Source organism: Rattus norvegicus, chromosome 14 (genome assembly GCF_021556685.1).
Source record: "Rattus norvegicus strain SHRSP/BbbUtx chromosome 14, alternate assembly SHRSP_T2T, whole genome shotgun sequence".
Classification (NCBI taxonomy): Eukaryota; Metazoa; Chordata; class Mammalia; order Rodentia; family Muridae; genus Rattus; species Rattus norvegicus.
Genome location: NC_141547.1, coordinates 85,571,205 through 85,593,140, shown reverse-complemented (window position 1 = coordinate 85,593,140; position 21,936 = coordinate 85,571,205). Strand labels below are relative to the sequence as shown.

Sequence of the window (21,936 nt, the reverse complement as noted above, 5' to 3'; positions counted from 1 at the left end):
CCTTGCTATGTAGACCAGGATGGCTTTGAATGTTCTGTAGTCTTTCTGCCTCTGGAGTGGAATTACAGTGTGCACCACCATGGCTGCTTCTCAGGGGGGATTTATAAAAACTCCTTGTCAGTCTTTAACATCAGTGGCCCAGGAATCAATCTCTTCATGTTTCTTTCAAGCTAGGTTGGGAAATTATGTTCTTTCCCTCTTTTTTTGAGGCAGGGTCTTTGTGCATAGCCCTAGATGTCCTCAAACTCAGAGATAAGCCTATTTCTGTCTCCTGAGTGCTGGGATTAAAGACGCACACCACTATGCAGCTGGGGTAGTATTATATCCTTAAGTCTTCAAAAACAAGGTATATTTTTCCCTAAGCCCCTTTAATTTCATTAAAGCAAAAGACAAAAAACAAACAAACCCCCAAAACAAACAAACAAAACCCCCCAACTCCCCTCCCCACAACACCAAGCCTGAAGGAAGAAGGTGGTGAAAGTGGTTTACTTAGGCTCACTCACTCACTTCCATTATATATCATCAATAAAGGACCAGCAGCTATGGGCATCTGGAAGCACAAAGCTCTTGCCTCTTATAACCCAGCTTGTAAGCCACAACTCCATGGTATTTATGGAGAAAAACTAAGTTTTTTTCTGTAGTTTTGTTTTTTAAGGTGGGCTCATGTTATACAGATTAAACCAGCTTTGATCCAGCAGCAGCAGCCTCCAGCAGCAGCCTCCTAAATGCTTGGTTTATACAATTATTTTGAGAAACATCTTAGGTTTACAAAACTCAGCCCAGGCTGGGCATGGTTACTGTAATCCCAACACTTCAGAGATGAAGGCAAGAGGATCAGGAACTCAAGATCAGTGTTGGTTTCAGGAAGACTGTATTTCAAACAAACCAGCAACAACCACCAAGTAAAACAAGACAAAACACTGGAAATGTCCAGATCAGTGGACGATCAGTGGACCAGAGTGTCAAACAGTACACTATTCAGTGCAGAGTATCCAGGTGTGACTGATGTTAACCAGGCACACATTCACCTGCAGATGACAACTGTGCTGCTGCACCACCAGCATGAAGATCTGATGGAGGAGGCATGAGCTTTTTTTTTTTTTGGGTTCTTTTTTTCGGAGCTGGGGACCGAACCCAGGGCCTTGGGCTTCCTAGGCAAGCGCTCTACCACTGAGCTAAATCCCCAACCCCAAGGGATGAGCTCTTGATGCTCCCTCCTTCAGGTATATGTAAAACCTTCCGTGCTAACTCACAGCTCTTGTGCCTCCCTGATCAGCATCAGAAGTGCTGGACCCACTTCTAGATCTTCAGTCATTTGAGAAATGAAACCCGTACACCTGCTTTGGGGAGGTGGGAAAAAAAAATCACCTTTCTTTCTGTTTCTTTACTAATTCTTTTTTTTTTTTTTATTTTGGTTCTTTTTTTCGGAGCTGGGGACCGAACCCAGGGCCTTGGGCTTCCTAGGCAAGCGCTCTACCACTGAGCTAAATCCCCAGCCCCCTACTAATTCTAACTACAAACTTTAGACTTTAAAAAAAGAAAAACAAGCTTTGCGCAGTGGCAGTATCGTAGCCAATGAGGTTTATCTGAGGCGCGATTATTGCTAGTGGAAAAAAGGAGAAACAAACAAACAAAGGTAAAGGAGCCCTGTTGAAAGGGCGAAGGAAGGCAAAGACAGCCAGGGACGTCCTGGGGTCTCTTCTGCTCCCACATCCCAGACAGGGAGTAGAGAACGAGCAGCAGAGGAATCTCAGGAAGTACAGACAGCAAAGCCCCACAAATGCTGCTCTATGTGAAGATCAGGGGGGGGGGGGGGCTTCACAGGACCAGAAAACGTGAGGCGATCCCTGCTGCACGCTGTCCCACTGTTTCTCTCTACTTGTTACAACCTGAGCATCCACACTGAGTCTTTAGGGAAGACCCAAGCCTGAGTCTAAAACATCCTCCTCTCCAAGGATAAAACAGGAACAAGGCAGTGCTCCTGACAGAAGCCTGTCCAGAGGGCTGTTATGACAGACCTATATAAGATTCCAAAATCCACAATACCAAAATGTCTTTGTTTCTATTAAAAAAATGTTAAAACACAACAGAGCTGGTAAGATGGCTCAGTGGGTGAAGGTGGTTGCCACCAAGCCTTATGAATGAGTTGATCACCTAGTCCCGTGAAGTGGAAGAGGACGGATTCCTTCAAGCTGTCCCCGTATCCCTACACACTACACACTACACTTGGTGACCGACATGGCAGTGTATTCCAGCACTTGGGAGGTGAGGAGGAGGTGAGTAAGGGGTCAAGGTCAGCCTCGGGTACACAACGAATTTGAGGTTAGCCTGGGCTACATGAAAAAGCCGAAAAAATATAAATAGCGATCATCACTATCAAGCCTACTGTATAAAAAATAGAAATGGAGCCCTTAAAAGGTAGGCATAAAACCCCTGCACGACAAGAAGTAAAAGGAAAGAAGGAGAATGAAGTGAAGTGGTGCACACTTTTAATTCCACATCTGGAGGCAAAAGGAGGGCCTGTGAGTCTGACATACAGCCTGGTCTATGTGACAAGATCCTGTCTCAAACAATAAAACAAAACAAAATCCAAACAAAAACTAAAAGCAAAACTAAGCAAGAATATTTCAGAATGAGTGAGACGCAATAGCCAACACTCATCCCAGATACAGATGTTAGAATTACCTAAGAACCAAATAAAGCCAGCACAAAACTATCTCAATGAGTAATTATAAATACAGTGACAAAAAAGCTGACTTACAAATTGAAATTCCTGGCAAAAACTGAAAACATATTAAAACACCAGATGGAGGGGCCAGTGTGATGGCTCAATAGGAAAAAGTGTCCGCCACCAAAACCTTATGATCGGAGACTAGTCCCCAGACGGTGGAGAGAATTGACTTCTGCAAAGGGGCCTCTGACCTCCACAGATGTACTGTAGCATCTCATGTACAGAAATATGACTAAATACATTTTTAAAAAGGCAATAAAAACCCCACAAAAAATTTCACCAGACGGGCTCAATGGCACGGGTAAAGAGACTTACGGGTCTGAAGAAGGAAAGACAGATGCCCACCGACTGGATGAAAGCTAACGTTAAAAAGCACTGAGGACATGTGATAATGTAATTAAAGATTTTCCATTCATGTGGGGCAAATTTCTGAAAGAAAGTACCTGAAAAGGTGCTTAGAAAATGGCTGGAAACTTCCTTAAATATATCAAAAGAGTTAAATTTCCAGATTGAGAAAGCTGGTTGAATCCACAGGATAAGGCACCGATGCCAAAATGTGTAACTTGAGAAAATTAAAAACCAAGGAAAGTCTCCACTTACAGAGAGAAATGATACAAAACAAAACTGAAAGGGATTTAGAGGCTTTCTCAACATAAGTCCTGAAAGTTAGAAAAAAGTAGTACACTGCTCCATAGCTGAAAGATATCACATCTCTCTACTCAGAATCCTACAAACAAAGCAAGGGGAAATGAAAAGATTCTCAGGAAAGAAAAACAAAACAATCCCCCTGCCCCTGAGAATCAGCTAGGAGCACAAAGAATGGCCCTAAAAGAATGGGCAAAGGAAATGAATTCTTCAGACAGAGGAGACAAGAAAAAGAAGCAATCTTACAAAGAAGCAGCACGCAAAGCAGGAGTAACGTAACAGACTCTCCTGATCACTCCTGATCGTGGGTCCGCTAAATAGTGGTGGTTGAGGCGACTGTCTGACACTGTCTACTGTGGCTCCATTTCAAATGTATGTAGAAAAAGTATCTACGACTGACACTTTATAAATGGAGATGAAAGGAGGTAAGTGTTCTACTCTGGCTGAGTTCTGTCTACATAATGTAATACACAGAGCAGCTAAAGGAGCTACATGACAACCGCTCATAAAGACAGGGTTTAAAATAAGAGTTTAGAAATCCAGGGGCTGGTTCAGTGGGTACTTGCCACACCGGACTGACAACCTGGGTTTACCTCTCGGAAGGCATGGAAAGGTGGGTGGAGAGAAGTAAATCCTAAGTTGTCCTTGGGTCTCCATATCTGTACCATGGCTTGCACATGCCCCTCTCCTGCCTGCCTCTCATAACATTTCTCTAAAGATCTATAGTTGACGAGAAGGTAAAAGCCAGAATTCTTTTAACTGCTTTGCAAGAATAAAGATACTCTGTAGTGATACTTATAACCCTCCTTTGGTTATACAAGATAACTGGAATTTCCCAGGAGTTCTTCCTGAGAAAGGAAAAGCTGGAGCCTGGTGCTTGGGCAGTGACTTGTCACCTGGAGACTGACAGCCTGTCAGAGAGCAGGTCTGAGATGATGATGGACACAGCTTGACCAGGCCTCTGAGTTATGCATAGCGCTCACCCTCCTACTTAAACCTAGACTGACTTTATGTTAGGATCCCAGAGATGGTCTCAGGAGGGCCACTGGGCCACCACTTTACTCCTCTTCCCAGTGTGACCACATTGAATAAATTGTTTTCTGTTTTTCACCATTACTTTCTTTAATTGGCCTTTTTGAGGATGAGTTCTGCACCTACCTTGTTATGGCTTCCAGGGCCCTGGCTGACACTAACAATGCCAATAACAAAATGAAAAACACAAAAAACAGGAAAGAATAAAATAGTACACTTCTAGGGGAGGGGGAGGGATTAGGGGGATGTTTGCCCGGAAACCGGGAAAGGGAATATCATTCGAAATGTAAATAAGAAATACTCAAGTTAATAAAAAAAAATAATAAAAAATAAAATAAAACAAAACAAAAAGAAAAAAAATAGTATACTTCTACTCTTAATATATCAGTAGCCATACTAAATATAATAACATTAAATAAAAAGAATTGGCAGAGTAGATTTTTAAAAACTAACAAAATAAATGTCCATAGAAAAACTAGGACCTACGCATATGACTGTTTATAAGAAACTTACTTATAATACTGTGACATGAATAGATGGAAAATATCAGAAAAATATATTATGTAACATCAAGCCAGTACAAAGTTGGGAATACAGTGTCAGATAAAGTAGGCTTCAGAGTAAAACATTATTAGAAGCACAGAAAGATATATTATGACAAAAGAGTCAATATATATACTGAGAAGACAACAACTCTAAATGCACAAGCAGCAGATTTTATATACATTTAATATATTAAAAGCTTGGATTCACAACACTGAGGACAAGGCAGGAGGATTGCTACAAGTTTAGAGGCTAGCCTAAGTTCAAAGCCAACCTGGGCTACACAGTGAAACCATGTCTTGAGGGAAAAAAAAAGCTACAAACTATCTAAACTAAAAATGAATAAGAAAGTCAAAGGAGAAATGGACAAATTTAGCTAGGTAAAATTGGAAGATTTCAAAATCCGTCTGTCTCAGGAGTACTTAGAAAAAAAAATCAAAAGATTACTAGCTCTAGGAGAACAAACTTCAAACAAGAGCAAACTGATGTTTACAGAACACTCCATTGAATAACAAACAACACTCTTTCCAAATGACCATGGGCCACACATGAAGACAGGTGACAGACTAGGCCATTAACACTAACAAACGTATGTAGAAGGACTGCGATCCTAAGAGAATCAAATTAGAAACCAGTAATACCTAGATACTAAACAATAAATACTTCTAAATAAACTAAAGGTATTCAAAACTACACAAAACACCAAGTGTGGGAGTGGGCACTGAATTTATCAAAGCTTGCGGGAAATATAAAGGGGTACTTAAAGTAGAAAAATATATACATCAGAAAAAACAAAAACAAAAAAGGGCTTTAATCAATAATCTGTTTCTAACCCCGGCCCTAGGACTAAGAGGGAAAAACAAACAGAACCCAACAGACAGGCATAAAAACTAAAAGAACAGAAATTGATAGGGTTGAAGAGCACAAGACAGCGAAAACCCAGGGAAACGAAGGACTGCTTCTCTAAGATCTGTACACAGACAAGGGCAACACAAGTCAGGTTGTGAATGAACCATGCTGTCACTAAAGACCCTCGAGATATCAAACAGATAAAAAGGGAATGTCATAAATTCTTCAGGTAATTTACAGCTTAGAAGAAATGAACCATGGAGGGACACTTCTCAATTTCCCTGTAACTTTAACCTAATTCCTAACAACATAAGGCTTCATGTAGACAGAAACACTTATTCTAAAAGACTCTAAAATTGTCAGAATAATGGTAAAAATAAAGCGTAATAATCATAATAATCTAAATGTGAAATTGGTGGGAGGATATGAACAACTAAAAAAAAAAATCTGAAGTCTAAAGTAGATCCACACAGATAAGACCGGATGACTTTTAAAATAATTTTTTTTTTTTTTTGGTTCTTTTTTTCGGAGCTGGGGACAGAACCCAGGGCCTTGCGCTTCCTAGGTAAGCGCTCTACCACTGAGCTAAATCCCCAGCCCCTTAAAATAATTTTATTATGCATAGTCATGTGTGTGTGAGGCACACATGTTCCAAGGCCCGCGTGTGGAGGCAAAGGCTCTCTTCCTCCACCATTTGAGTCCCAAGAATGAAATCGGCTTCGTCAGGCTTGGCTGCAGGTGCCCTAACCCACCAGCCAGAGTCTACTAAATCTCACTCAAGACAGACTTTCCAGCTAACAATGTCAAAACAATTAGCGACTACAGGCAGAGTAAATATTTAAATAAATCTCAATTTAAACGTTGATCTTATATATAAACACATTTGAAATGTATTCTAGACTCATTTAACATAGTGTAAAAAAAGAAAAAAAAATTTATAGCCCAGGCTGGTCTCAAACTTAAAGCAACGCTCCTGCCTTGCTCTCCCAGTGGTATGATTATGGGTGCAGTCCACTGAGCCAATCGGAATATATGAGGGAAGAACTCTGGGATCCTAAGGCTAAGGGAAAAGTTAAAATTGACAACAAAAGCACAACAGGATGAAAAGTTTAATAAAGTGTACATCACAAAAATAAAATCTTTGTGCTTTGTAGAAGATCAGAAGTCTTTACCATGTAGATCCTTTAAAATAACTGCATTTCCATACCATGTGATAGCATTCATCATTAAGACACTAACAACTTGGGGTGTCTCTACATAGCCAATCTCAAAATGTGAATACTGAAGTCCCATTTCTATAGCAGTCATAACTGACAACATCACAGAAATGAAGAAGACAAGAGCAGCTCCCAGGCGTCAAGCTTTGTGGCAGGGTGAGGCTTGACCCTGGTGTGATGTGTGCTACAGTCATGATACTGCTGGGAATACTATTAAAGGTTATGAAAGTCATTAATTCTTACAGCTGCACGAGTCTTCATTTGTCTCAAAATGCAAGTTTAATAATTCATAGATATTATGAATAAGACAAAGGGAAAGAAAAATGTCTTAAGAGAAGACTGAAGAGAAAGAAACTGGCCGTGAGAGTGAGGCAAAGGTAGAGAAGATAGCAGGCAGATGGCCCCAGCACCTCAACTCTGGATTCCTCAAGGGCATTCTCCACAGAAACAAGGGTCACAAAGTACCCCTAGAAAGTTTTTACTAATACTCTGGTTTTCTTTTAATCAGAGGACAGTTTAGAAACCTTGTTCAAAAGGCCCGGAAGCTGAATCTGAAGGAATCCAGAGTCTAGCAAACCCACAAACAACAGAGAGGAGAGGACAAGCCACCATGCAGAGCTAATGCGGTCTCAGGCTCCCAGCTGGCTCCTGCAGGAGCTAAGGGTGAATAATGCTGCAGATGGACGTTTACAGCACAGTGGAGGTAAAGCACGTGGATATACGATGGAAATGCTCTTCAGAACACAAAATGAGCAGAAACAAGCCTACACCAGGGCACAGTTCTACTAGGTTAATAACTAAGTGAAAGGGAAAAAAATATTTTAAAACAGAAAACACTGATAGATGTTGTGTCAACTTTCCCAAAATCACATGCTAGGAAAAGTTGCACATACTAATCAAATGAAGTCCTCAACTCCAGAAAGGTCAAAGGCTCATTATTTTCATACCTCCTACTGTTAGCATTCGAAGTCGCTCCTTGAAAACTGCAAGATCTGAGAGGCAGAGTGGGGTAGCATGGGTGAGCGCAGAAGGAAAAAGACAGATGAGAGTTAGTTTCAAACCTCAACACCAAAATTCTATCCCATCACCATAGAGATAGGCAACACAGACACCGTAATACCAATGGAGGGATGATGGACAGATGGGTAGACATGGAGATACACACACACAGACACACAGACACACAGACACACAGACACACACACACACACAAAAGGATACAAGGATGAGTTTTGTGATCTGGGGTTCAATTGCAGAGACCTGTTCTGATAAATGTGGACATGTTTACAGAAGAGCTGGCATAAGGGAAACCAAGGGACAGGAAGGCCACTTTCCTGACACTGGAAAGCCACCAGGCAGCATCATTTGATCCTAACCTCTAAGAAGCCACTGTCATTTATGCGCTTCTAGAGCACTATGTGGTTGAAGACGGAGAGAAAGTGAAGAGAGCTGATGTGAAGTGGCGGCCTTTAGAACTGGATTCAGGGAAGTCGGCTGGAAGAGTAAGAGGATCTTTAGTCTCCCTGTGCAAGGTGGCAGAACTGGAACAGAAGAATCCAACACCCTATGATCCTTAACAACACACAGCTATGTACACCTTACACTGCATTCTACCTCTGAGCTTTTAGGTGTTTCTACCCCAACTTTCCTGGCCACTAGGGAAGCTCAAAACATTTACCAGGTATATAAAACTCTCCACCCAGAACGTGGCCAGGGTGTGCCTACGAGGGCAGCCAGGTACTTACTTCCCTTCAAGCAGAGGTTCAAACTGAATAGGTCCCAGTGAGCAGCGGCATGCATCTAAGACCTGAGCACCAAGCTCTTTGCAAAAGCAGCAATGCTCTGCTTAAGGTGAGGGTGACCATTTTAAGTTTAGAATCCAGACAGACCAGGTCAGCAACTTGATCCTGAAGAGCTCAGACACAGGGGAAGGTCTCAAAGGGAACTGAAATTGCCCATCTTGTTAAAAATATCTGAATACCATATGGGATACTGCTTGCTCTCTAGGCACTGGGTACACTGATACTTTTATCTCTTTTGTAATTTGAAAACAAAGACAAAGGACACAGCCAAAGAGTGATGCTGTCATTTATAGAGAGCACAACTGTGTCCCAGTGTACCTGAGTGCTTTCAGGTCTTCTCAGCAATGACGTTTAGTGTAGACCTGTCACTGGAGAAGGTAAGGACACGTATGGGGTGAATGTGATAGATTTACCAGTTCTTAGGCATACACAGGAAATCCCTGTTGAACACTAGCGGCTTTGATGGCCTTTGAATACAGACAGCTTCAGGAGACCTGACTGTAGTCACCTAAGGAAGCTTTCGGCTGCTACTCTCCAGCTACCTGACGTTACACAGCAGGCAATGCTAAACAAGCTGGTAAAATCCAAAACTGTGATGAGAAAGCAACTGCAGAACCAGGAGGTGTGGCAAACAGGTGTAGTTGCAGCCACCTGAAATGATGGAGGAGGTCGTCTGAGTACATGGTTTTGAGACCAGTCTGAGCGGTAAGAATGACTGCACCACCAAATAAACTCTAGACAAACTGAGGGTTCACACTGAGTTTCCAGCTCATCCTTCTCAAGGCCTCAAGGAAGTCAGGAGGATACAGAAACACTGGTATACTGTGTGCAATGCCACACAGGCAAATGCACATTCATTTAAGTAGCTGAAATTCTGACATAATTTTGAAATTAAAATTGACTTTTAAACTAAATGTAAGCTCATATCTTAATACTATTAAGAATTTACAAACACTAAACGTACAGTATGTTTGAGAATTTTCACATTTTCCTTATATTTGTTGACAAAATGTTCATTTGAATTCTTTAATTATACCTAAGGAAGATTAGGAAAAATAGTCATTATGTCCGTGTGAGAAGTTACCATGGAATACGTAACACAAGTCACATCCGATGGCAGTTTTAAGCAGGAATTTAGTTTGGATACAATACTTGAAAGGAAAAACTGAGGTCGAAAGATAATGAGAACAAGATGTCACCCCCCCACCCCCCCATGGCAAACTGAGCAAGAAAGAAGTGACTAGCACAGAATGCAAAGCCCGAAACAACAGGGCCACAGTGCAGCCAGCCCTGCTGCAGCCAGCCCTGCGGGCTGACGGCTTCTGGCTAAGCTGTCTATCTCCAAAGGACAACAATGATGGAGGCGCACTGTCTAGACCTGTCCACTCATAACAACTCAGTCATTTTGTAATATACACTCGTTTCTACCTTGGTACCTCAACCCATGAGCCTTCTTTAGAGTCATCTAGGGAAAGCCTCAAAGATCTTCCTGCCAGGAGGCCATGGGATGCCTTACCTGCACTACAACAGAAGCAGAAAACACATGGAGCAAACCATGGCTGTGGAGGACAGGAAATGTGTCCTAAAGGGAAGTCCACAACCCTGCACACATGAAAAATGTATCCCTAGTCCAGACACCATGAGTACAACCATGGAATATAACCCAAAATTCTTAATGAAAAGCCCAGTCCTAGTTATTCAGGAGGATGAGGCAGCAGGGCCCTCTGAGCCCAGCCTAGTTGAGGGGTCAGGGGAGAAGTGGAAGGCATGGAGACAGACAGGAAGGAGAGAGGTACCAGGTATGCTGGCTCACAAACAAAAGCCCGGGCGGGATCCCAGAGACAGGAGGATCACCCTGGCTTACACAGAGAGCTCGTGATACAGGCATGCTCCTCTATACACAGCTTAACTCTTAGCCTTAGGTGAGATCGGCACATCTGCCTTAAAGATGAGGAGACTTGAGACACAGAGGTTAAGTATCTAGCTTAAGGTCATCCAGTCAGGGATTACAAAGTTAGTATTTCAAGAAAAAGGAGATGCTGGGATTTGTGTGCTGTCTAAACTTCTATCAGACCTATGTACATCAAAGGTGGTTGTTCAAACTACTTTTCCTACAGTTTCACACATCTAACAACTGACACCTTTTTAACTTACAAATATCTTTATGTCACATTATTTAAAATTCAGAGTATCAGAGATGGGATGTAGCTAAATGGTAGAGTATCTGCCCTGCTTACTAGAGGCCCTGAATTTGATGGATGGACTTTAGGAGGAAGGTGATCATGGTGGCAAAGGGCTGCATTAACCCAACACTTGCAAAACCCAGGCAGGAAAACCGTAAGTTTCAGACCAGCCATGACTATACAGAGAGTGTAAGATCTGCTTAGGGGTTTATAATTTTACTCATTAAAATAAATAAAACTTACAGGATCAGGTGGTACATCTCTGTAATTTCAGAACCTGGGAGATGAAAACAAGAAAACTCAGGAGTTCGATGCCAGCCTGGACTACAGAGCAAGTCCTATGCCTGCTTGGGTGATATGAGACCCTATCTTAAAAACAAACACACCACACAACATCAAATGTCCTTTTCTCACCCCTGAATCTTAGCTTATCCACATGCTCCTGTCACAGGGAGTTGTGAAGAGGATCTCAGAGAGCGCTGAGCTATTTCTATGCACTTGAGCTTTATGATTTATAAAGTCTTCAACTATGATCCTCACAGAAGCACAACAACACTGAGGACATGAAAAAGTGGATATGAAGCTAAGCCCCAAGGAGGGTGTTGGGGTGCGGGGGGAGGGGAGAAAGGCAGGGCAGACTACTAGAATAGAGACTTAGGAGCTGGACTCTATTGGAATTCCTTTAGGTTTTTAACTCTTCAAGGACTGCTAAGCTTGCCTTGACCTAGAAGTCTGAGGGGGGGGGGTAGCCTGAAGGCCCCCAATTATTTAATGCACAGATAGAGCTACGTTTTAATGCAGGTTCCAAGGGTAGAGAGAAGGGCCAGTTTTTCCTCTGCTTCTCTCTAGTACAATTTTTTATTATCAATGGAAAACTAACCCTTGTGGTCTCTAGCCTGACTGCTATGGGGGGTGCTCCTCAGAGGAGGCTCCTAGAGTGCTTCTGTTTACAAGTGGGGTAAGAAGTCCACAGTCAGTGGCTCACTCTGAACCAAGCTCATGAAGAGGACCCTACAGGAGAAGGTTCAGAGTAGTCACTGAACTGATAGGATACAAACAGAAGAGTGAAGAGTCTTGGGATTCCCACTTAGTGGAAGGATGACACAGAGGGAGAAGGTACTAAGAACACCTAGAAACCATGCAAAGAGACCAGTCGTATGAGCACAAAATTTTCATCACTGAATCCCAGAGCAAGGGTGAACTCAAACCCAAGTCTACATCCAGAATTTGGCCCTATTTGGTCAGATTCAGAGGAGTTCCTCTACTTTCCTCCCATGATATTTTATGTTTATGTTTTTGTCCATGGTTCCTGACTCATAACTTTCTGCCCAAGTTAAGCCACAGATACAGAGTTCCTCTTTCTCAAGGTAGAAGAACATAAAGATCCTTAATCTTCCCCAGTCTTCCTATCACAATTGACCATAACATCTTTGATCTACCCTCTGATCGCAGTTCAGGCCTCATTTCAGAAGGTTCCTGCCCTATGCCTGAGAGGAAGAAATGCCAAGAAAATGTAAGCATTAAGTCCCTGGTATCCAACTGCATTTTAGCATGCCGGTCCTTGCTTTGATCACACCCGTGCAATAAAGTCTACACAGAAACCCACAAGGATAGTGTACTGCAGGCTATGTACTGTGAAACATGTGACAGCTGAACAGAATCTTGTCTACATGCCAAGATGGTGGTGTACTCCAAATCCATGCTACAGAGTACCTGAGACACTTCCAGACTTGCCCTCAGCTTCTCTTCACCTGACTGATTATTTACATTCTTAAAATAGCCTTTATAATAAGGTGGTAAATACATGCAAGTGTTTTGCTGGGTTCTGAAAACTATTTGAACATCCAGAGCATAGTGACATAAACCTTTAATGCCAGCACTTGGAAGGAGACAGACTTTGGAAGTACACCCCGATCCTGAATCTGATTCCAACACTAGGTAGACAGAAGTTAGACTGTCTTTACATTTACTTGTCTGTCTGTCTGTCATCTAAATGCCAGCATGGGTGTCCGTCTGTCTGTCTGTCTGTCTGTGTGTACACACTACGAGGTCAGAGCAGTACTCGCAGTAGTAGTGCTTCTTCCACCACGCGGGCTCCAGAGACCAGACTCAGGCTGTCAGGCTTGGCACAAAGCACCTGCCAAGCCATCTGGCTAGCCTCAAGTAGTTGGTCTTTGTCCATGGTTCCTGGCTCATAATTTCTTCCTTAACGCAAGCCATTGAAGTTAGAATTCCTCTTATCCAATAAGGATAACTTTCTGTTTTGGAGTTTACCATAAACAAGTTCTTCTCATGCTTGTTTGCTGGTGGGAGAGGTCTCTCCACCCCCTCCCTCGTTCACTCAATGTGTGTGTGTGTGTACACAGTAGGTCATTGGGTATCTCTGCCTTATTTCCTCGAGATGTGGTCTTTCACTTAACCTGCAGCTAGGCTAACAACAAAACCCCAGTAATCTCTTTACAGTGTTGGCATCGCATGCTCATGTGGCCTTGCATGTGGCTTTACACAGAGCTGTACTTAGGTCCTCATGCTTGTACTTCAAGCGTTCTTAGTCACTGAGTGACTGGCCCAATACCACCTTATACCTTCTGAGAATACAAGTTTTTTGTGTAGATTACCAAGAAAAAGAAAATGTTTATTTTTCTACATATTTCCCAAGTCTGCTAAAAGGGTATATAATATAGAGGAAATCCTGTAATATCCATGAGTGTTTTTGAAAATGAAAGAACAATTTATAAGCTGTAAATGCCAATTCCAACATCAATAATGTCCACTGTCTAACTGTAGCTGATTAATATCCAAATCCTTGGTTACAACTCACCAATGCCTGGAAGACCACAGGGTGTGTGCAACGCCCCAGAAACTATTCCTCAAAGTGCCTTCAAGGACACTAATTTTACCTTCTCCCCAAGAGTATTAGCAAGTTGGTGATCATCGATTCATTAGCATGCAAGGTGCCTGCTGTGAGCACTCTGGTCATTTCGTAATTAGTCACATCGTTGTTTCTTTAGTACAGGTTAGCAGCATGGTGACATAGCAAATTAACTTGAAGCAGCTTCAGTGAGCACTGCAATGCCGATTCACCTCACAGGGAGGAGCAGGTACAGGGTGGCATATCTTCTGGCAACAGTGACAAAACCCCAATTCTCCACACATGCACCTCCCCAAGGCCCTGGTCTCCTGACGCTGTAGGGAACGTCTCCCAAAGTTTCCTCAGTGTGATCACCAGCTTTTACAAATCAGGAGACCCAGATAGCACACCTTGCTCTGGAACTGGTTCCTTTGGAATATGAACACCCTCTAGCCCCACCAGGCCCCACCAAACTCCAGAACAGGACAGTCTCGACAACAGCAGCCTTGCAAGGCTCATCAGTGGCCTTGTGAAAGGCAGTGTTGTGCAGGATGTGAAAAGCTGGAGTCAGAAGAGCTACTGTCTGAAGCAGTTGGCCAGGTTTTCTCGGTACCACAGAACCTTCCTTTGAAAAAAAATTGTCCAGATTGAGACTTAAAACAATCTGGCTGAAAATTGAGATAAATATTATCTTTAAATACACTAAGACTATATTACTGCTGAATTTCAAGTGATCAGAACAAAGGAAACTTAAGAGTCTTTCCCTTCTGTCTGGATGTCCTGGCTAGCACAGGCTGTGCACAGCGAGAGGAGCTCAAGCAGCGCAGCTGACTGCTCGCAGACCCTCACCAAGTTTGTCTGTGGATGAGATAATGTCAGCGGGCACGGAGGAGTCCAGATCAGCATCCAAAATCCCCAGGGGGTCCAGCTGTGCTACATGGTGCCCTCGTATCTATGAGTGGGCCAACGATGAGAGGGAAGGACACACACAAAAGGACAGGAGAAAAAAAAGAGGGAAGGGGCAAAAAAAAAGTAAAATTACATTAAAATTAGCATTTACATATTAATTCTCACCCACGTTTGAAGAAACAGTTACCGGAGCATCATCAAAATTTACACAACTAATTCCGAGAGGATCAAGTTTTGCAATTTGGTGACCCCTGACCTGGAATAATAACACAAGCAAGTCATTAAGCAGATCCAATGAGCTGTGGGGAGGGGTAAAAGACTTATAATTCATACAAATCTTTCTTAGACAGGAACATAGCTCAATGAACCCATACAACAGAATTATTGACTACATGAGTACACACCAGAAGAGGGCATCAGATCTCATTACAGATGGCTGTGAGCCACCACGTGGTTGCTGGGAATTGAACTCAGGACCTCTGGAAGTGCAGTCAAGATGGCTCTTGACTTCTGAGCCATCTCTCCAGCCCCAGAATTTGTTTTTTTTTAAAACAGTTTAGAACAGTTTATTTTAAAATGCATTACTATGAGTTGGGCCTGGTAGCACAGCCCTATAATCTAACCTACAAACAAGGTTGAGGCAAAGAATCAAAAATTTGAGACCTACCCGGGCAACTTAGTTAGAGTTTGTCTCAGCATAAAGAGAGCTAAGGGTACGTGCAGCTCAAGCTCCATGGAGAGCAAAGCCATTGCTTCAATTCCCAGTATGATACACACACACACACACACACACACACACACACACACACACACACACACACACACACGCACGCACACACACACAGCGTATAACTGCTCTTTTATAAGGATAAAAAGATGAACAAATTTCTCAAGTTATAATAAACTTGGATATTTGAAAAGTGATCCTGGGATCCTTACAGGTTTTCTAGATCAATAGAAATGAGATATGCTGGGAGAATTGTTACTCCAGTATGAAGATAATTACTTCCCTGAGGAGGGAAATGAAAGCTTAGGCTATGACTCAAAAGGGTATAAACAAGGCACCATCTTATTAGAAGGTCTGCTTACAATATATTATTATTACATTATCTGTCTATTTTTGTGTGTGAAGGAGTAAGGGTTACAGCCTAATGACTACTGCATGGATTAAAAAGCAATTGATTTGAATTTAGAAACACAGGAGATGGGCCTAGAGAGGTTGCTCAGCACTTAAAGAGTTTCCATACGACCCAGGTTCCATTCCCAGCACCTACATGGGGGCAGACAACCACCTGTACCTCTAGGTCCAGAGGACCCAATGCTCTCTTCTGGTTTCTATGGGCACCAGGCACATGTGGTGCACATATATACATGTACACAAAATATCCAGACGCATAAAATAATACAAAATTAAAAATCAGAGGATGGGAACTAGCTCAGTGGTAGAGTTCCTACAAACCACACCTATATCTATGTGCTGTACACAACCTCCAACACCATCAAAACAGAAAGGGACAGGGTGTTAAGCTTATTCTGTTGCTATGTATTACAATATTGAATTCTGCACCCGAAGGTCTAGGCCTATAGGTGAATGCTCACATTTACCAGCTTCTGCTGCACACACCTTGCTCCTTAATTTAAACTGATGAGGTTTGGTCTGTTGCTGTGTATGCCAAACACTGGCCCTGGCTGCCTCAGGGATGAGGAGATCCTTACTTAGACCCAGTGATGCTATGTAAGTTTCCCCCAACTTATCCCTGATGGGTCAATAACAATGCCTACAGCCTGTAGCTGGGCAGAGGAGAGATGGGGAGAGTTGGTTGAGGCAGGGACCATGAAGAGAGGACAAGGTGGAGCGAGGAGAAGACTCCTTGGGGTAAGTGAATGGTGAAAACATGGCCACAGGGCCTAGGCTGCAGTGGCCCAGGCAGAACAGGGCAGATGTAGCTTGGGGCTATTGATAGGGAGGTGGACTACTAGCTTAGAGGGTAGACATCTGCCCAGCTCTAGTGCTTTAAAGTCTTATCATAAATGTAAAGGTTTTATGTTTTTCTTCTGGGAACAGAATGATCAAAGGCAGGGTAGAAACCCCAAATTGGGATTAAATATTTACTACAACAGCAGGATACTGTGGGGAAATCCTATTCATTTTTCAATTTTTTAAATATGTAATTAGTTTTAAGACAGAGTCTACTATTTAGCCTTGGTTGGCCCAGAACTCACTCTGTAGATCAGGCTGACTTGAAACTCAGAGATCCACCCACCTGCCTTTGGTTCTCAAGTGCTGGGATTAAAAGTGTGTGTCAGTCACCATGCTCAGAAAATTCCTTCAGGTGTTTTCCTTTGTTTTTTTTTTTAATTAACTTGAGTATTTCTTGTATACATTTCCAGTACTATTCCCTTTCCCGGTTTCTGGGCAAACATCCCCCTCCCCCCTCCCCTTCTTTATGGGTGTTCCCCTCCCCATCCTCCCCCCATTGCCGCCCTCCCCCCAACAATCTAGTTCACTGGGGGTTCAGTCTTAGCAGGACCCAGGGCTTCCCCTTCCACTGGTGCTCTTACTAGGATATTCATTGCTACCTATGAGGTCAGAGTCCAGGGTCAGTCCATGTATAGTCTTTGGGTAGGGGCTTAGTCCCTGGAAGCTCTGGTTGCTTGGCATTGTTATACATATGGGGTCCGAGCCCCTGTTTGTTTGTTTTTTTTAAGTTCTAGATATTTCTGTCACAAGTTCTTGCTAGCAATATGAGATCAGCAAGTGCTGAGAAGTCACCGGAGAACCAAATTCAAAATGTTACTGTAGCCAACTGTATGAAGGATGTAGTCAGGACTACAGTATTTACAGCATTCTGTACTTCTTCCCATGTAAGCACACATGTCCCAAGAAGAGTCCTCAAGGGAGAGCATGGCAGGAAGTAGACTGAGGACCCAGGATGGTCCTGAGCAACCACCACAGGGAACTGAAGCATGAGGCAGAAGCAAGAGCTCAAGGCAAGCTCCTGGGCTGCTGCTGCTCCAGCATCCATTCTAGAATAGGCTGTGGGGCCTGAACTCACTCCCACTGGAGCTTCTAGAAGGAAGCTGCTTGGCTTGTTTTTCTGTACTTTTCCTCCTTATGTCTATTTTAATGTCTCAATTCTGGCTTCCCAACAGAAGTGGGCATGAGGAAGATCTTTGCTTATTGTGCTTGGATACAGGAAGGACAAGGAAAAGCCCAGTCAGTCCTGCTGCCCATATGTGTGAGGCTGGCTGCTTACTGGCAGAATTTAGGTATGACCTCCTCATTTCACCCGCATTTTGCAGACTCAGTTCCTCTTCTCCACCCTCTGGCTTCTGTCTCTAAACTGTGTGGATTTACTTTTGCACACTATTCAATTGTTAACTGCGATGGGACATCGATCCACCCACAGCACTGCCCTCTCATCAGCTGTGAGCACCTCACTTTCCATGCCTGCGGATATCCTGCCTTGCCTTGGGCTATGAGACAGACATTAAACCTGAAGATTTGCTCAACTAGGCGTCTTGCTTCTGTTTTCTTGTACTTGATTTAGCCTCACTAAGATCGAAGCAAAGAGGAAACAGCTGGACTCGGAAGAGAAGTAAGACAATGCACACCCAGAGAGGGCCAGGGGACACTGTATTCCATAAGAGGTTCACAACCCTGCTCACCTGATACGCCCTGATGAGAGACTGCACCGCCAAGTGGTCCTCCACGAGCTTGTCGACGTTAGGCTGTGCTTCCACCAGGGACTGTGCATGAGCCATGGTAGCCAGGGAGCTTCGACTCAGGGAAAGGGGGCTCTGGTAGGCAGTGCCCGGTGGGGCTCCAGCATTGGTGTTTCGGAAAAAAATGTCCCATGACTAAAGACAAAAAAAGCACAGTTACCTGAGTCTTCCTTAAATGTCATATACAACTGTCCTCTGCAAGAAGGCAACATTGCCATATCCTTACATTCCTATTTTTATTTAGATTTCAATAATCTATCCTGCATTTTGTATTGAAAATTATATATTATTACTTAATCCACCTTACACAAGATGTAAATTTTAAAATATTTAAAGATATATACATTTTATATATTTTATAATTATATTTAATATATTATATATTTTATATATTTAAATTTTTGCCTATTTGTATTTCTGTGTATATGTGCATGCTTGCTTACCTGTATGTATACCATGTATGTGCCTGTGGAAGCCAGGAAGGGTACTGAATGTCCTAGAAATGTAGTTCCAGGTAGTTATTCATTGCCCAATGTGGAGTTGGCAACCAAACTAAGGCCTCTGAGTGCTCCTAACTGCTAAGCCATCTCATTAGCCCCTTACAAGTTTAGAGACAGAGATGAAGACTTATTTCATGGAGAAAAAAATAAATTGTTGGGGTTGGGGATTTAGCTCAGTGGTAGAGCGCTTGCCTAGCAAGCGCAAGGCCCTGGGTTCGGTCTCCAGCTCCGAAAAAAAGAAAAAGAAAAAGAAAAAAAAATTGTTAAAAGACAAGTTTTTTTTTCGGGGTGAGTTTGAGGGAAGTCTCTGACTATGGGAGTTACTATTTGGCTTTGAATTCAAGATCCGCTTGTTTCCGTCTTCCCCGTGCTGGGGTTACAGGCTCATGCTACCATAGCGCACCTCTGAAAGCTCAGACACTGCCTCCTCTGCAATGAGACTATTCTATTGGACTTCTGTGCTGCCTTCCTGCAATCTCTACAGAGACATTCCCAGATGTTTTCATGGTGTGGGGATGTCTGCCTATCAAAGGGATTCTGTCTGTGCCTGGGGCAACTGGTAAAGATGACTTAATAAAGTAATTGTTTTCTCATGCTAGAAATCAAACCCCAGGCCCTAAACATGCTAGGCAAGTGATCTGCCACTGACCCTCCTACCTACCCCACCCAATCTGGTCATCTGGGTTTTGTAGACTTAGCTCTTTCATAATGATAACCAGGTACATCTGATTTATGAATCTATCTATAAATTCTTGGTATATAAACCAGGAGGCTCTGCAGCTACACAAAAGCCTTACTCTTACTGAGCAGGATAGTCTCTCATTCTAAAATATTTATGAAAGGTTTTCTGAAATGCCACAGTAAGAACATATTCCTTTGGTATTCATTGAAACAATTTTTAAGGGGGCTGGAGAGATGGCTCAGCAGTTAAGAGCACTGACTGCTCTCCCAGAGGTCCTGGGTTCAGCTCTCAGCACCCCCATGGCAGCTCACAATTGTCTGCAACTCCAGTTCCAGGGGATCTGGCATCCTCACAGATGTACATGCACACAAACACCAATGCATATAAAAATAAATACATCTTTAAAAAGGAAAGAAAACAATCAAAACAAAACACCACAGCCATTTGGGCCGGGCGTGGTGGTGCACACCTTTAATTCTTGCACTGCAGAGGCGGAGGCAAGGTGGTCTCTGTGAGTTAGAAGCCAGCCTGGTCTACAGAGTGAGTTTAAGGTAAACTAAGGCTCCACAGTAAAACCTTCTCTCGACACCTAACAAGCAAACATTAAACACTGGGAATATGACTGCACAGCCTTATGAATATGGTAAAGACTGTACTTTAAAATGACATCTGTACTCTATAAACTATACTCCAATGAAAATTTTTATAACAATTATAAGCTTTCTGGTTAATTAATTACTGGGAACTCAATGGGGAAGAGAGGTCTGATGTTATCTTCAGATCCCCACCATGAAACCTTATTACAGAAACATTCACACTAAGCTGATTGTGTGTAACATCATAAGAATTACAACTTTCCTTTCAAAGGAGCTTATCAAGTATTTGCAATTTCAGGATGTAAATTTCTCAAAACCAGGATCTCAATCTTCCTCTATCAATTTGGCTTCCACCAAAATTCACTCTGGCTCTTTCTCTAATGTGAGAGAAAACAAAATTTCTACTGAGGTGGTAGAGGGGAATGGAACAGAGGACTGTTAGCATCCCACTCAGACCCTGTCAGGCTCTACATGAGGCATCTAAAGGGTGACTATACAAGAACTCGATGGAAATCCCCAGGTGCTTCTGACTGCGTGGAGCCTTTCCAGCAGGTCCAACCAAGATCCCTAGTCTTGGAAGCAGAAATGGCCTAGGGGTTGGGGATTTAGCTCAGTGGTAGAGCGCTTGCCTAGTAAGTGCAAGGCCCTGGGTTCTGTCCCTAGCTCCGGAAAAAAAAAAAAAAAAGGAAGCAGAAATGGCCAATGACAGCATACTTTGGCTGTCTATTCTTCTTCCGGAAGCAGACATTAATAAGGACTGCATACCTGGCTATAGGTGCTTGTGCTAGAAGCAGAGGTGACCAGAGAACCTCAATTGTCCATCCTTGTGCTAGAAGCAGAGGTGATCAATGACAGCACATGGGGGTGTCTATCCTCGTTCTAAAAGAAGAGATGACCATGGACCACATGGTTTAGTGGCCCATCCTCATAATACACAGTCCAAGAAATCATTAGATAGCTCTCCCTGGCCTACACAGGCCTTCAGTAAAAGCCTTCCCAATGTAGCAGCAAACTGGGCAGGAGATAATCCAACCCTCTCCCACCCAGCACTGCATGAACTAACAACAAGCAGCTCTTTCTATATAGACCTTCGGGAAGGCTCTATCACTCTAAACAAGCCACAGAAGCTGGCTTACTTAGTCCAACCCTGTCAGCAATTGGCCCGTGAAGAGCAGTACAGCCCAAACCATCTTCTTACCTTCATAGCAGCCTGCAGGGCTGAGGAATCAAACCCAGGGCCTCGCATACAAAGCAGGCTCTCTACTACTAAACTAAATGCCAAGAATGATTTCTTCTTTTATTTTCTGACAAGGTCTCATGTGTCTCAGGTGGTCTTAAACTTGCTACACAGCCAACGATGGCTTTGAAGTTCTTACCCTCTTGCTTCCATTCCTAAGAGTGTTAGAATTCTAATGGTATGCCACCATGCCTGGTTTTGCAGGCTACTCAGAAGACTAAGAGACAGGAAGAAGAGTTTAACACTAGAGCTGCGGATACAGCTCCACTGATACATAATCATGAGAACCTGCGTTTGATCCTCATAATAAAGGAGCCATGTAAGATCCTGTGCACCTGGATTTTTTTTTTTTTAATTTTAAGCTTTATTCATTATGTAAGTGTTCTGCCTGTATGCCAGAAGAGGGCAACCAGATCTTATTACACCACCATGT

At 42.9% G+C, this 21,936-nt stretch overlaps 1 protein-coding gene and 1 pseudogene across 14 annotated transcripts in view; one reads left to right on the top strand and one right to left on the bottom strand.

Annotated features, from left to right (window-relative positions):
• The window catches only part of Ogdh (oxoglutarate dehydrogenase), a 67,202-nt gene that overhangs the window by 28,653 nt on the left and 16,613 nt on the right, over positions 1–21,936 (bottom strand). For 4 of the 14 annotated variants that reach the window (XM_087583870.1, XM_087583868.1, XM_087583871.1 and 1 more), the window contains exons 3-5: positions 18,432–18,623; positions 14,928–15,018; positions 7,965–8,009 (exon numbers count right to left, since the gene is read on the bottom strand). In XM_087583870.1, the coding sequence (XP_087439996.1) occupies positions 7,965–8,009; positions 14,928–15,018; positions 18,432–18,623 (328 nt within the window). 14 annotated transcript variants of the gene reach the window in all.
• On the top strand, positions 1,547–1,616 carry LOC120096860 (U4 spliceosomal RNA; annotated as a pseudogene).